The 14,164-nt window shown below is 41.4% G+C and overlaps 2 protein-coding genes and 2 non-coding genes across 4 annotated transcripts; all 4 read right to left on the bottom strand.

Annotated features, from left to right (window-relative positions):
* Window positions 1–323: 323 nt before the first annotated feature.
* Window positions 324–4,679, bottom strand: LOC130372186 (phosducin-like protein). Its single transcript, XM_056578017.1, has 4 exons — window positions 4,576–4,679; window positions 3,583–3,770; window positions 2,609–2,790; window positions 324–1,307 (listed from the first exon to the last, which is right to left on the bottom strand). The coding sequence occupies exons 2-4, from the start codon at window positions 3,755–3,757 to the stop codon at window positions 741–743; spliced, it is 924 nt and encodes a 307-aa protein (XP_056433992.1). The 5' UTR covers window positions 3,758–3,770; window positions 4,576–4,679; the 3' UTR covers window positions 324–740.
* A 4,351-nt stretch (window positions 4,680–9,030) lies between these two features.
* Window positions 9,031–14,139, bottom strand: rpl37 (ribosomal protein L37). The gene is given in 7 exon segments (XM_056578934.1): window positions 9,031–9,139; window positions 10,240–10,253; window positions 10,255–10,278; window positions 10,280–10,326; window positions 10,472–10,544; window positions 10,546–10,608; window positions 14,077–14,139. Coding segments are annotated over 7 exon segments (354 nt in total). The 3' UTR covers window positions 9,031–9,069.
* Window positions 9,557–9,632, bottom strand: LOC130372912 (small nucleolar RNA SNORD72). Its single transcript, XR_008893427.1, has one exon. It is a non-coding gene; the product is annotated as a small nucleolar RNA SNORD72 (small nucleolar RNA).
* On the bottom strand, window positions 10,700–10,779 carry LOC130372914 (small nucleolar RNA SNORD72). Its single transcript, XR_008893429.1, has one exon. It is a non-coding gene; the product is annotated as a small nucleolar RNA SNORD72 (small nucleolar RNA).
* Window positions 14,140–14,164: the final 25 nt, after the last annotated feature.

Raw genomic sequence — 14,164 nt, 5'->3', positions numbered from 1 at the left:
AATGTTACCCAAAATGGTTATTCAATTGAGAATGGTGTCTCACGATCACCCTTCTGTCAATTATCATTTATCCAATTAATTAGTATACTTGTATGAAAATAAGGTTGGTCATGTTTATCATTTGTTTATCGTAAGTCCGAATGGCACGACACTTGGTAAATGGCTGCGACTTGGATATTTCACTGCTAGGGACCTTCCTAAGCAAAGAACATTATTTGACCACAGGAAATGCTGAAACAACTCATTCTAGAAAACAAAGCCATGATGACAGTCTTCAAATATTTTTTTATTTTCTCCATCACTCATCAACAAGTTTGTAATGGCCAAACACATAAAAGTTATAAAACTAAATAAAGCCAAATGCAGCCAGTAGGATTAACACCTCAAAACAGTGAAACAACACATGCAACCTAAACAGAAAACTAACTAACAGAAATAAATAAAAGATACAAAGCTGAACCAAACACATGGACCTATTTAGCACCATAATCCCCATCTGCTTTTAGGCCAAGATTAACTCTTGTTAAATATGGTGTTTACAATGGAATGAATATGACATGATGATGGAACAGACTTTAGCGTCATTAATTCGTTTTTGTACTGATTTGCTTACTTTAGGTCCATTTCATTGAGTCAGTGGGAGCATCATGCAGTCTTCAAAAACACAGAGGGGTCTATGCTTAACTATGCAGCATGTGTATCCTTCATGTGAGTGCGGTGCGTGAGATAAAAGGGGGCCTCTAGTCTATCTCCAGATCGGAGTCGTCGTCCTCATGGAGGTGCTGCACGATGGCCCCGTTGCGGATGGTCTTGGGCATGACGGTGGCCGGTTTGTCGGGCAGAAGGCCGTACTCCTGCAGCAGGGCCTCCACGTCCACGGCAAAGAAGTCCTCCCCCAGCTGGTCAGTGACCCGCACGAAGTTCCCGATCAGGTCTCCGGCCTTGTACACCAGCAGCGCGGGCAGGGCGCTGCCCCGGAACAGGGCGCTGGTGCTGATGGCCCCGCTGCGCACGCAGCAGAACTTGACCAGCGGGTACTCCTGCGCCAGGCATAGCAGGCTGCCGCGCATGGCCTCGCAACCCGGCACCTCGTGCTCGTAGATGTGGATCATCACCAGCGTGCTCTTGTCCTCGTTGTCCAGGGCTTCCAGGAACTCCTCCCCACTCTCCAGGTCCAGGACCTGCGCAAAGCGCTTCCCGCGGCCCAGCTGCCGGCGCATCTGCTCGATGCGCTGCGTGCGATAGTGCTGCAGGAAGTCCTCGTCGTCCTCCTGCTCCTGCAGCATGTTGTACTCCTGCAGGGTCATCTGGGCACAACAGACAGGCAGCATGAAGTGCATGGGCGTTTTCAGTTACACTAATTAAAAAACATATCTATAATTGTAGTTTGAACGCCGTTGTAAGTGACATATTAAAACGCGCATCACTGCAGTCAGGTCTATTGTAGCTAATGCATTGTTTTTCACCCCACACCAATTGAGATGTGAACTTTCAAAAAAACATGGATTTATAATATAACCATGGTTATTATTATACATCTGATTAAAACAGGCTAAATTAAGTCATAAAAACTGGGAAACTACGCATTTTTCAACGTGCTTTAGTTAAACCAGGGTCTAATTCTAATAAAGGACATAGCACATGGCATTCTTCCGCAATTCATGTCTCAATTCATAAGCTAAATGTAAGGAAAGTAAAAAGGGGCCGACTCTTCTCATGTGCTTGTTTGTGCCAACTTTCAGAGGGGAGGTTGAAGGGATGAGTCCCCAGTGAACACTCAAGAAAATCTAATTATTGGGTTAGTCCGACTATGATTGGATTATTAAGACGCATGTATACACTTAAACAGACTAAAATCCAACCGAATTGAGTTTCTCATAGTCTAATGAAGACCCTGAGATTATTAGATTGATAGTCGAATTAAGCGTGCATGTTTATGTTCAATACGATTGGGATTGGATTATGCGTTCGGCACAGGCTCGAGATCGATTCTGGGGGCCATGAGCCGGAAGTAGGAGACGATAGTCGTGTTGTTGTCGCAGTTTGAGTACGAGAAACTGATTTATTTAAAAAGGCAAATGTAGTTACCTCTATAATAAATATATCATCATCAAGATGCATTCAATACACTACGCTTCGATTTCACCCAAGGCTGAATTAAAAGTACATGTTTTCCTAATGTTGGTCATCAACGAGGTTGTAAAGTAGTAACTTCGGGCACATCTGTCGAAATAAATGTATTTTTCTTCCGACATGTTTACAATCTTTATTCTTTCATTGCGCCGAAGCCAAACTTACGGGGATATTCTCTGATACTATGAATCTTAAAGACTGGTTCTCCGACCCTCTGGTACTTCCACAACAAGTAAAGACCCGTAGTGGGGATTATCTTGGCCATGGTTGAGAACGAATAGGGGGAAAGGAACTTTGGCTTTGACTCTCTGAAGTCCAGATTGAACCGCGACATGGAAGAGAAAGGGAGTATGGCTGTTTGCGGACCGCCGCCGGAGGACACACACACACGACACACACAAAACACACGCTGCAGGCCAGCCAGGGGGCAGGTTCCCCTGTGACCACAGTAGGGGATCCAGTGCTCATCTCTTACTTTCCCAGCAATCTTTTCTTCAAGCGCCTTCTGCTTCTCCTTGTCGTTCTCCAGGTCGAGGTCTGAGCGGCAGGTCATGGACAGCTTCTTGATCAGCCTCTCCATCTCCTTCTTCTGCTCCTGCCTCTGCTCCACCTCCAACTGCTTGTATTTCCTCCAGTCGTTGATCACCCCCTTCGGGCCTGAGGGACAGATTGTGTCCCATTTAGTACTAGGCCTACAACTTTAGAGTTGATGCATTATACTGTATTGTTTTCACAGATGAGGTTTGATCATCACTGATCATCACAACATTATATTGTTATGGGTGTAAGATTGGTCTAAAAACATTATCTTTCACTTCAGATGTATTTTGACCAATTCTGCTGGAGAAGGCAAGAAGAAGCCTTACCGAACCAAAACAAACTAAATCAAAAGCATTGCCTTCCCCTCATCATTCCTGGGCCAACAGCGAACACAAACTCGGCACTAAATGGTTAACTAAACCCATCCTGATGGTGGTGAGACAAGCTAAAACCTCCTGTCTGCACACCGTCCTTAGGCAAAGTGTCTATAAAGGTTGAAAATCCAACCTATGGAGTTAGATGGGCCACTGTAGAAAATAAATCTTGACAAATTATTATATCTCGGAAGAATATATTTGCATTTACATTTAGCAAACGCCTTTGTCCAAGGCGACTTACACCCATTTACACACCAACAACGTTGGGAGCAGTTAGGGTGAGGTGTCTTGCTCAGGTACACCTCGACACTCAACAAGGGACAGGGATTGGCCGTTTAGTATCTCATCCCAAATGATTCTGGGTTGGACCCAAATGTCCACAGTCTAACCGATAGTCATCCATGAGCGAGATGCATAACCCTGACATACATCTAAAAGAAGATATCATTCACTAGCAAGTTATTTTGGGTGAAGGACCGGTGCTGAATGTCTTAATAGTATATTAAAACCACAGTGAGGTCTCATCAGTGACCTGTGTTGACGGCACTGCCATCAGCGCTGTACTCTATCTCCGGCTCCAGCACATCAGGGTTACGGATGGTCTTGGCTTCATCCTCCTCCTCCTCATCGTCGCTGCCCTCGCCTTCGCTGCTGCTGTAGTAGTACTGGAGCTTTTCCCCAAGAAGTTTATCGTCCAGTGTCGTCATGGCTACTCCTCAACTGGAAACGGAAAGAGGTTGAAATTGTAAAAAGAAAAAAAAAGGATGCTTACTAACAAATACATATTTTAACTTCCCATAGTTTGTCTTAATATTCAAACGTTGGGGGTGTGGCTACTATTTTGATGACTACTTAACACATCACTCTCTTTTTGCCTTATCATACATTTATCAGATGACTTGCATACTAACGTTATGCTAGATAGACATGCACATATATATATATATAAACATGAAGGTATGTCAAATCAAACAATTTAGCAAAGAGATTACAGATTATGTCAGAATAGGTCACTAAGGGAAGCACAATGGGGGCTCATATCCTTGAGCATCAGCCTCCACATGATAAGTGACAGAAACCACTAAGCTGAATACACGTCACATTTCCTCAGGGGAGATCTAGAGATCTAGAGTAGATCTTCAGGGTAGATCAGAGTCATTCATCATTTCAGTCCCATTAAAAAGACTAATATCTGAGAGCTAGCGGCAAGTCATTTGAGACTTGCTAAAAGCTTGACGGTTCAAGCAGAAATGTATCTGCAGTTAAACACAAAGGTGAATTATATAAGTAGGTCAGCAGCTGACGGCTCCATTGTTGGAGAACCCGAGGCTCCCATCTGCTGGCATTAGGTCTGAAAGCTAGGCTCTAGAGCTAGTCACTAGTGCTAACTATCTGTCAACGCCTGACAGCGCAACAAAAAGCCATTTGTTAAATCAATTCAGCCGTCATGATGGACAGGAATATTTCTCGACGATGCATTTTTGAAAAGCTGTATTATTATTATTTACATTCGTTTTTATCTTACCTTATCTTTAAAGATATGAATGCAACTCCAGCCGCAGCGCAACAAATCCAATCTGCTGGAGGATTAAAGCACTTCCTGGTTGGAGAACAAAATGGTAAACTGCTGATGACGCGCACAAAGAGGGACTGCCCCCACAGCCTGGTGATGATGCTCATTGCTCACAAAGAGGGACCGCCCCAGCAGTCCTTTACACACTACACAGCGACATCAACTCTGTGTGCAAAAACAATCACGCATCGTCATTTTAATGCTTTTTTTTTTTTTTTTTGAGAATTGAGATGTTATCTAATTTCTGGGCTACGTAGCTAAAACACGCCCACCTCATAAATTGATTAGATTAGATTAGGCTTTATTGATCCTTTTGGGATGACTCCCTCAAGGAAATTGATTGTCCAGTAGCTCACAGAAGAAACACAACACAATATTAAATTATATACAATATAAGATAAACAATACACTCTTAGATAACTATAAAAAGTAAAACAAAAAGTAAACAGTAAACAATAATTATAATAATAATAATATAAGATAAACAATAAACTCTTAACTAACTAACTATAAAAAGTAAACAAAAACAGTAAACAGTAAACAATAAACTCTTAGCTAATATAGAAAGTAGAGATAATAATAATAGAAGTAAAACAGGGCCCCGTTTCCCGATAACGATGGATCCACGCTCGTACGATCATTCTCACGATGGATCTTGCGATCCATCGTCAATTTCTTTGGAGCGTTTCCCGAAACTCCTCTTAACGTGAACGCGCATTCGCTGCACTCACGACGTCGTAGGATTGTAACTGTCTACTGACACGGTGCTGAAATGGGCTCCGTAGGAGGGGGAGACGCAGGAATGTCGCAGGAAAATTGTGTTAAAAAGGGTTCAAATAAATCCCCATCAAGGACAACAGCAGAGTAGCCTCCGAAAAAAATAGACTGCAATTAGATGAATGCTATAGCAAGACATTAAAACACAATTGATTAGGCTTAAACCGACATATATCAGTCCTAATCCTGAATGCACTGTGCGTTTCACGGCATTTTCCCCCCTGAAATAATTCCATATGACAAAAAATTAAAAATTGCTTGTGTGACAACTACATTTATCTTAATGGGCTGATTTCTGAAACATGCTTTGCGCAGCAAAGAGAGCCGACTTAATCTGATTCCGCATAAGGGTTTCCTTGATTGATAATTTGATTGGCTATAAAAGCCCCTCCGGAAATAGGGTAATTGATGAGGAATACAACGAAGCCCACCGTCTGGCCCGGTGCATCGTTGAGCGCACGATCGGGAGGTGGAAGTTGCGCTATATTAGATGCCTTCACAAGTCAGGCGGAGGGCTCCAGTTTTCGCCGGCCAAGTCATGCGCCGTGATATGTGTGACGGCTATGTTGCACAACATTGCAGCTAAGGCTGGGGTGGCATTGCTTGAACCGGAGGACGCTGAGGACGATGACGACGAGGAAGATCGGTGTGAGGACGGCCTCCCTCATAACTACGCGGCTGGTTTTCATGCGCGTCGAAGAGTGATTGAGACTTTTTTTTAACCCCCTCCACCCTCCCACATGTCACTAAACATTCCCGTCAACGTGACCAATCCCCACCATATCCCAGCCTTTTGCCTGCTCCTGCTTGTTTTTTATAATTAATTTTATTTCTTTATTTTAATTTTTTTTAATTTTTTTTAATTTTTTACATTATTTTATGCTACGTTTTATGAGTAGCCTATGTCAGTCTGCACAAATCCCCCCACTTTCTCTCACACATTTTGAGTGCCCTGCCTGCGCAAACATTTTCTGGACTGTCCCGTTTTATTTTGGCCATTTTAACATCTTTATTAATAAATAAATTAATAATCTTTATTAATTACCAAACTAAGAACATAAAGGCGCAATGCGTTTTAATAAAACGCATCCAATAGACGGAATGTCCGATGGTGTCGCCACTGAGGCTATAGCTGACGATGCTCTTAGCGTCCTACGAGCACCCCTGGAGTACTCGTTAGCTACGAGCGTTTTCAAGACGTTCGTTCCCCACGATGCTTTCGGGAAACGCGGTGAAAACTCTACGATGCCCTTACGACGCACTTCACGATCCACTTAGGCTAACGATGCTTTCGGGAAACGGGGCCCAGGATTCAAGTAAAATAAAATAAGATAAATGTAGAGAACTGTATAGAGGATTAATTTAAATAAATAAAATATATGTATGTAAATAAATAAATAAATAAATAAATAAATGTAAACATAAATAAACATGTATATATACATATACACATGCACATGCACACACATATACATATACACACATACATATATATACATATACATAAACATATACATACACATATATATACATACATACACATACATATACACATACGACATTGTGGATTAATATCATATAATATAGTGGATAAATAAAAGGAAATGACGGTGAGCAAGGGGTGGCTGACAGTTCAATTAAATAAATTAGCAGTTCAAATTAAGCAGTGGAATAGGTTATATCTCCTCTTTACTCTATTACTTCTATACTATTTCCTCCTACTTTCCTCCGAGTGAGGAGTTGTATAGTGTGATGGCATGAGGGACAAAGGAGTTCTTGAGTCTGTTGGTCTTTACTTTGGGAAGGAGCAGCCTTCCACTGAACAGGCTCCTCTGGTTGCTGATGACGGTGTGCAAGGGGTGGCTGGCATTATCAATAATGTCCAGCAGTTTGTCCAGTGTCCTCCTCTCTGCCACCGTCACCAGTGAGTCCAGCTTCATGCCGACCATAGAGCCAGCCCGCCTGATCAGCTTATCCAGTCTGGAGGTGTCCCTCTTGTTTATGCTGCCTCCCCAGCACACCACAGTGTAGAAGAGGACGCTGGCAACCACAGACTTGTAAAACATCCACAGCAATTTGCTGCAGATGTTGAATGACCGCAATCTCCTCAGAAAGTACAACCTGCTTTGTGTCTTCCCATACAGGTAGCTGGTGTGTGTTTTCCAGTCCAGTTTATTATACAGCCTGATCAACACATGGTGAGTATGGTAAGTAGGGTGAGCAATGCAAGCATGGCAAGTAGGGTTCGTACGGTGACGTGAGTACATTGAGTAGGCCTAAGGTGATTACGGTGGTAAAGTATATCGGTGGCAAGTATATCAGGCCTTTATTTGTATTAATCTAGATGATTATGGCTTACAGCTCATGAAAACCCAAAATTCAGTATCTCATAAAATTAGAATATTGTGAAATAGTTAAATATTGTAGACTCAAGGTGTCACACTCATCAAGCAAAGGCTATTCAAAAATATGTTCAGTTCCACAAGGAGTGGACTGAGGCAGGAGTCAGTGCATCATGAGAACTGGTCTGTCGCTCTTTCCATTTGGAAATCAAGGTCCCTCAGTCTGGAGGAGGAATTGAGAGGCACAGAATCCAAGTTGCTTGAAGTCCAATTGATGAGGTATTGTCAAGAGGCAGATAAGTGACATGAGACCAAACAATGCAGATGAGCTGAAGGCTGCTATCGAAGCAACCTGGGCTTCCATAACTCGGCAGAGCAACAAGCTAATCGACTGCCACTCCGCATTGATGCTGTTAATGCAAAATGAGTACAAGTACAAATACAATAACACTTGTCAGAAGGCCTACAATTCTTTTATACTGAATATTGGGTTCTAATGAGCTAAAAGCCATATTCAAGAATGCAAAGGCTTGAAATATTTCCGTTTGAATACATTTCACTTTTAAAATAAATCACTGAAAGTGATTGACTATTCTTCGAGTCTAATTCAGATACACCTGTAGATCACTATACAAGACCGATGAAAATTGTTATATTTCAAAAATACAATTATAATGTATTTCAATTACACATGAAATAGTTATGGTATAATAAGCATCCCAGCGCATCTGTTTCAAAGTACAGGCAAGATATGCTGTACATTATTGCTCCCTGCCTGCAAATGGTGTCAAGAGCAGAAAGTACACCAGTGCACAAGTTGAAGTCAGTATTTTTTAGGATTGCATTGCCCGTTATATACTCCAGTATATGTTCCATTATTGATTATCTAAGTGTCCCTCCAGGGGCTAGGGGTCAACAATCCATTACAACTATCACTGATAACTTGGACATTTACAGAGTAAAGTTTAGATTTGAAAAACGTTCAACGGTATCCTATAATCTGAACCCTGTCCAACTCTAAAAGTTAACTTTACTCAAACCATGGCATATTTTCTCCTTCGAAAAAGCCTGTTCCGTCCCTACCATATGGACGGAAAATACTGTACAACTGTTAACATTTGAGTGACGTTGATTGTTCGTTACTTCTAGGTGAATGCCATGTATTAAGCAGCTATTTATTTTCAGGTAACATTCCATAACACGGATGGTTTCCTAGTCATAAGTTGACTACTTTCATCTTTAACAGGAGGTTGATGGTACAAAATGCAAACAAAAGATCGGAGTCAAATCTATTTAACAGCCCGTTTAATCAACAAAAAGTGTGTATTTAGGATGAGCTGGAGGCAGCCACCGCAGCACGTCTGGGTTTGGGGGTGGTACCTTCCCGGAATCCATTCCTGGAGACAGAAAGGAAAGTTTGTCTCAAAAAATTCAATGGTAAACTACTATAGTGCAGCAGAAACAGTCTAAACAGGAATGCTGTGCTTTACAAATTTCTCTAAGCTATGAAACTCATTTGCCATCGTTCTACAATGTACATACAAATTGCGTAGTATTTGGGTGCATTGGCTCTGCAACAGTTTTTGATGCAGTATCTTAACGGTTGGAACCAAAATATACAAGAATAACTGCACGCCTTCGGTCTGCAGTTTTATTTGTAGATAGTTCAGATGAGAACCATCTACAAATGACAATACCGCATTAACCAAACTAGGGACCCTATCATATTTAATTTGGCCATTGTAAGTTCTCTAGGAGATTCTAGAAACAACTATTAGGATCACATGAGTAACACCTGTGATGTGCCAACTCAAAGCTTACCTCAGTGAAACATTGATATCACATTGATTTCATTTGTTCAGACATTAAATTCAACATCATTGGCAAGCAGTGAAGGCAGATAAACTGAAGACGTAGACCCTGCTCCAATTCTCCCTTCCCCTAAATTGTGCAAGTTCCCGCGAAGGGGCAGGGTGGTCCCAATACTTAAGGGAGGGCTGTTCAGTAAGTAGCTGACTTGCAGCTAAGGCCACAGAAGCAAGTATTCTGGTTAAGGGGAGAGAAACGGGACTGGGCCGTACACTAGCATTATGGACACTTCACACTAAAAGCACCACAAAAGATCCTTGTGGTTAAGTTTGCCTTATTGGTTTGCATGTCTCTGTGGGTAGGTCTTGGGCATACCCACGTTTGATTTACACATTACACAGACATTTCTAATATGAAAACGCATGTCATGCGTGTTTATCCCATTTGCAAAACTTTTTTTTGTAAAGCAACATGTATAAAGAAGTTTCTCTAACTGGCTGGCAATAATGTCTTAAAACCATTAAGGCTGTGTGACATGATCCCACCGCACAGTGTATTTGGCTAACATTTCATGAGGTCAAACCTCATCTGTCGTTTAATTAGAAAGACATTGGTAGCATGAGTAAGCACTACAACAGAGCATAGCATAATGTTAATTACACAGGGAAACAGAAGTGGTAGAGCGTACCTGAATCTACGGTAGAACCACCTTCAGGTGCCTCAGGCGAACCAGTGCCAGTGGTGTTCCTCCTCTTGGCCTTGGCACTCCAGTTATCTGTAGTGGAAATAGGAAAGGATAACACCCATCAAACCACATGCTGGGTGACATCACCACATTAAGTGAATGGTAGCGGACAAGTTTCATTTAGAGAAGGGGATTGATACACACATCTTAAACAGTTTCAGGGCGAGTCACTCACACTTTCTCTTGCGCTTCTCGGGGTAGCCACACTTTCCGCAGGCAGACTTCTGCAGATGGTAGGCTTTGGACCCGGCAACGCCGGCACAGGGCGTGCGTCTTATTACGACGCTTTCCAAAGGAAGAGGTTCCCTTCGTCTAGAACCAGAGGACACTTTGATTAGTGAAAACTCCAAACCATTATTAGTAGCAACTTCGTTAGGATAACATATATACAGCCAGACGTTGAAACGTGTCTCAGTAACATCATGAGAATCATTGAAATATCATATGTTCAGACATTTGTGTTTGAAACATCACTGACACGACTCTAGCTGCAGGTTAAACTCCACAATTTAAACGTTAAACATGAACACTAGGCAGAACAGACATCTCTGCAGAGCTGTATTTAGCATTATACTGAAGTCACCACCGGTCGCCACGAAAATAATTTAGCTTAATACACCAACGGTTTACCAAATGCGATTAGCAAGACAACCAACCGTTTAAGCCCTTAATTTGCTTCAAATGATGACTCGAATGTAGTATGGTATTATATTTCTATACTATATAGTAGTAGACTTATACTGTAGCTTGGACGGTTAGCACCTGGCTACTGCAATAAGCGGATGACAACAATTGAGAATACAACAAAATTGTTGCTTCACCCAAATAAATACTTCATCCAAACGTTAATCGCAACTCATAAGTTGCAAACAAACTAATAATCATATAGTTTACAATATTCAGTAACTAGATGTTAGAAGATTTCGTTGTACAAGTGTGGCTCCGTACCATTTTCTTCCGGTGGCCAAGGGAAAAGAGGAAGAAACAGGAAGCGGTGCCGCAATAAAAGCAATCCGTAGAATTTCCGGTGTAACACATAAGTGGTCCCCGAAGATTTTGTAAATCTGACCTGAAATGTTGACCAGACCTCAAGACCTACTCATATCATTCCAGTATAAAGCTCCTCATTAAGTTTCTCAAAGAGGCTTCACATAGTGGATAACTATGGGCAAAAAATACAAGATTATATATTTGATTTGCCAATTTTATTGCATAAAGAAACTATACAATGCTAATCAAAAGCAGATATAATTAGATTGTTGTGGCAGATAGATGTGAAATTAATTAGAAAAGGTTCTCAAAATGTGTATAATTTCAAATATTAGTTATAACATTACAGAATGTTGGACATACAGATACTATTTTAGAGACACTGCTGCATGCTCTGCATGATTGTCAAGTAATGCACCATGTTGTTGAAGCCCTTACAACCATTGAAGGTGGACTTGGCTGGCCAGGTTCCAAGACACCCAGGCTTTGCTTTATAAATGACAAAAAGTGAAGTGCAGGCAAAAGATTAAGTCCAAAATGTAATGCTCGAGAAACAACATTCAGGCTGGTCCTTAAAGAATAGAAAGACACAATCGTTGTGAAGTGGATAAAAAAATAATGGTTAAATCAGCTTCCTACAAAAGCATACTATAACAAAAGTTGTAATTCAAATATGTATTGCCTTGTCTGATATATAATATAATACATCAATTTTTGCAAACAGGTTTCCGGTTTAGACATGGTTGGATCTGTGTGAAACCATCGGGCATTGCAACATTCTGCTACCAAAAACTACTGCGACCTCACCATTGTTATCCATTTATAGACAGCCTTTTCCCTTTTAAAGCCTGATTATAGAATGATAAAATTCTATTCCCAGAAGGGAAAGGTTTGGTTAGTCTTTGTTCAGCATATTAGTGTACCGTACCTTATGTTTGTTCGCTATTTTCATCCTGGTCCCACAAATCAGACTTTAGATTAACATCTAAAGTCTGCGATATAAAGACACACCCTGGTTACACTCCCTACACATTTTGGGCCACAAGGACTGTCCCTACACCATCTAGAGGTGTTTCCTAACCACCCTTTCCCAGCCTGTGATATAATAATAATAATTTGTAAATCAGTGAACATGCGCAATGGTGTGTAAGTAAGTAAGTAAGTAAGACTTTATTTATATAGCACATTTCGTACAAGATTTGCAATTCAAAGTGCTTTACATAAAATCAATAAAAGCAAGCAGCAGGAGCAATACATGGAGCAAAAGACAAATACAAAATGACCAACATCGAATCAGAACCTGGTGTTCTGATAGGCTTACTAAAATCATGATAAAAGAAATATAAAACCCTTAAAACAGGTTAAAAAGAGAAATAGTAAAAATAGTGCAAGTTACAGAGAAATAAATAGTGCCAGATAAAATTAATAAAATGCTTTGGTAAAAAGAAAGGTTTTAAGCTGCTTTTTAAAGGTGTCCAGCGTATTTGCTTCCCTAATATTAATGGGTAATGTGTTCCATAATTTTGGGGCGTAGTTGACAAAGGCTGCGTCACCAATCTTCTTATGACTGCTTCTGGTGACCTGTGTAAACACAGAATCCAAAAAGCCAGTGCAGTTGCAGTATGCTCTTGGACAAAACAACGATACAGCTATGGGAGCTAACACTGGTTTGGAATACAATTATTAATTGACCTTCATCCAAATGCTATTGGAAAAAAAAACATGATATTATTAAAATCATTTGTGAAGATAGAAGCACTTCCCTGACCTGACTTAGATCGTCTCATATTTCTAATATTGATGTCATAGCCCCTCTGCAACCCCCCCTCTTCTGACTCAGATGTAGGTGTGAAGGTAAAGCTCTGTCATTCATTAAATAATACTCTGATCTACTCCTGATGGTCCAAGAACCAGAGTTTGATCAGATGGAAATACCTTGTCAGTACAGCTTTTCACTGAGTCAAAGGACAATGCTGTTCAGCCGTGTGTGCAACAACCGAAGTCGAAACATTTTCTACCAAAATACAGACTTTGGACCAGGGTTGCTTGATGCAGCCTGGAAAGCATCTGGATCAGTGGACTTAAGTTTGATCTGCTACACAGATCCATCTGGACCTCCACACGCCCACATCGATCTCAGTGGGCAGTCTTGCTTTGACAGACAAACTCGTCTAGCCAATCAGCGCAACAAAATATTTGATGCCTTCAGGGTGTGCTATTCAGACTAGTGCATACTCTAGTTCTTTACGTATAGTTTTAATCATCTATTTTTGCAATAATTGCATTCATGGCTGTGTTAACTCTAGAAATGTTAACCTTTATGCTAGTTGCTTTGGGAGACCATCACTCTTTGCCAGTGGCAGCCTTTATTTATGCTGTCAACCATGACACAGTCCCTGATTGGCCCCGATTAGATTATAATTTCTGTAAATTGATGTGGGGGCTCGGGGTCCAACTCATCCGTGTGAGATCACGTGATCTGGATGGTCTCCAGGCTATCGATGTTGGGAGATGCGGTGAGTTGGTCAATTCACACAGTGTCTGATGTGTTCTATTTTAGTGTCTCATTTCTCATTGGAGCCTGCATACTTTCCTTCGAAGGGGGGGATTAGGCAGCGGTTTTATAATAAATTGGACTAACCCCCCTGGACGTCCAAGCAAAAAATAAATGTTCCATCAAATAATACATTACCCTCCCCATGGATAAGACTTGGGCCACCAGAAGGCAGTGTAAACCCTCTGGGTAAGACCTGGGCCACCAGAAGGCAGTGTAAACCCTCTGGGTAAGACCTGGGCCACCAGAAGGCAGTGTAAACCCTCTGGCCCCAGGGCCCTCTGGTGGCACCAGGGCATTCGGCTCATTTCCTCTGGCAATAAT

Source organism: Gadus chalcogrammus, chromosome 19, assembly GCF_026213295.1.
Source record: "Gadus chalcogrammus isolate NIFS_2021 chromosome 19, NIFS_Gcha_1.0, whole genome shotgun sequence".
NCBI lineage: Eukaryota > Metazoa > Chordata > Actinopteri > Gadiformes > Gadidae > Gadus > Gadus chalcogrammus.
The sequence above is the reverse complement of the archived record's forward strand: the minus strand, read 5'-3'. Positions and strand labels throughout refer to the sequence as shown.

What these genes read in the sequence shown, in the direction of transcription:
- LOC130372186 (XM_056578017.1), bottom strand. Translation starts at nt 3,757, where the DNA reads ATGACGACACTGGACGATAAACTTCTTGGGGAAAAGCTCCAGTACTAC. An exon ending in TGGCAGTGCCGTCAACACAG is followed by an intron (nt 2,791 to 3,582) that starts GTCACTGATGAG and finishes TCTGTCCCTCAG; the next exon opens with GCCCGAAGGGGGTGATCAAC. An exon ending in AAGAAAAGATTGCTGGGAAA is followed by an intron (nt 1,308 to 2,608) that starts GTAAGAGATGAG and finishes TGTTGTGCCCAG; the next exon opens with ATGACCCTGCAGGAGTACAA.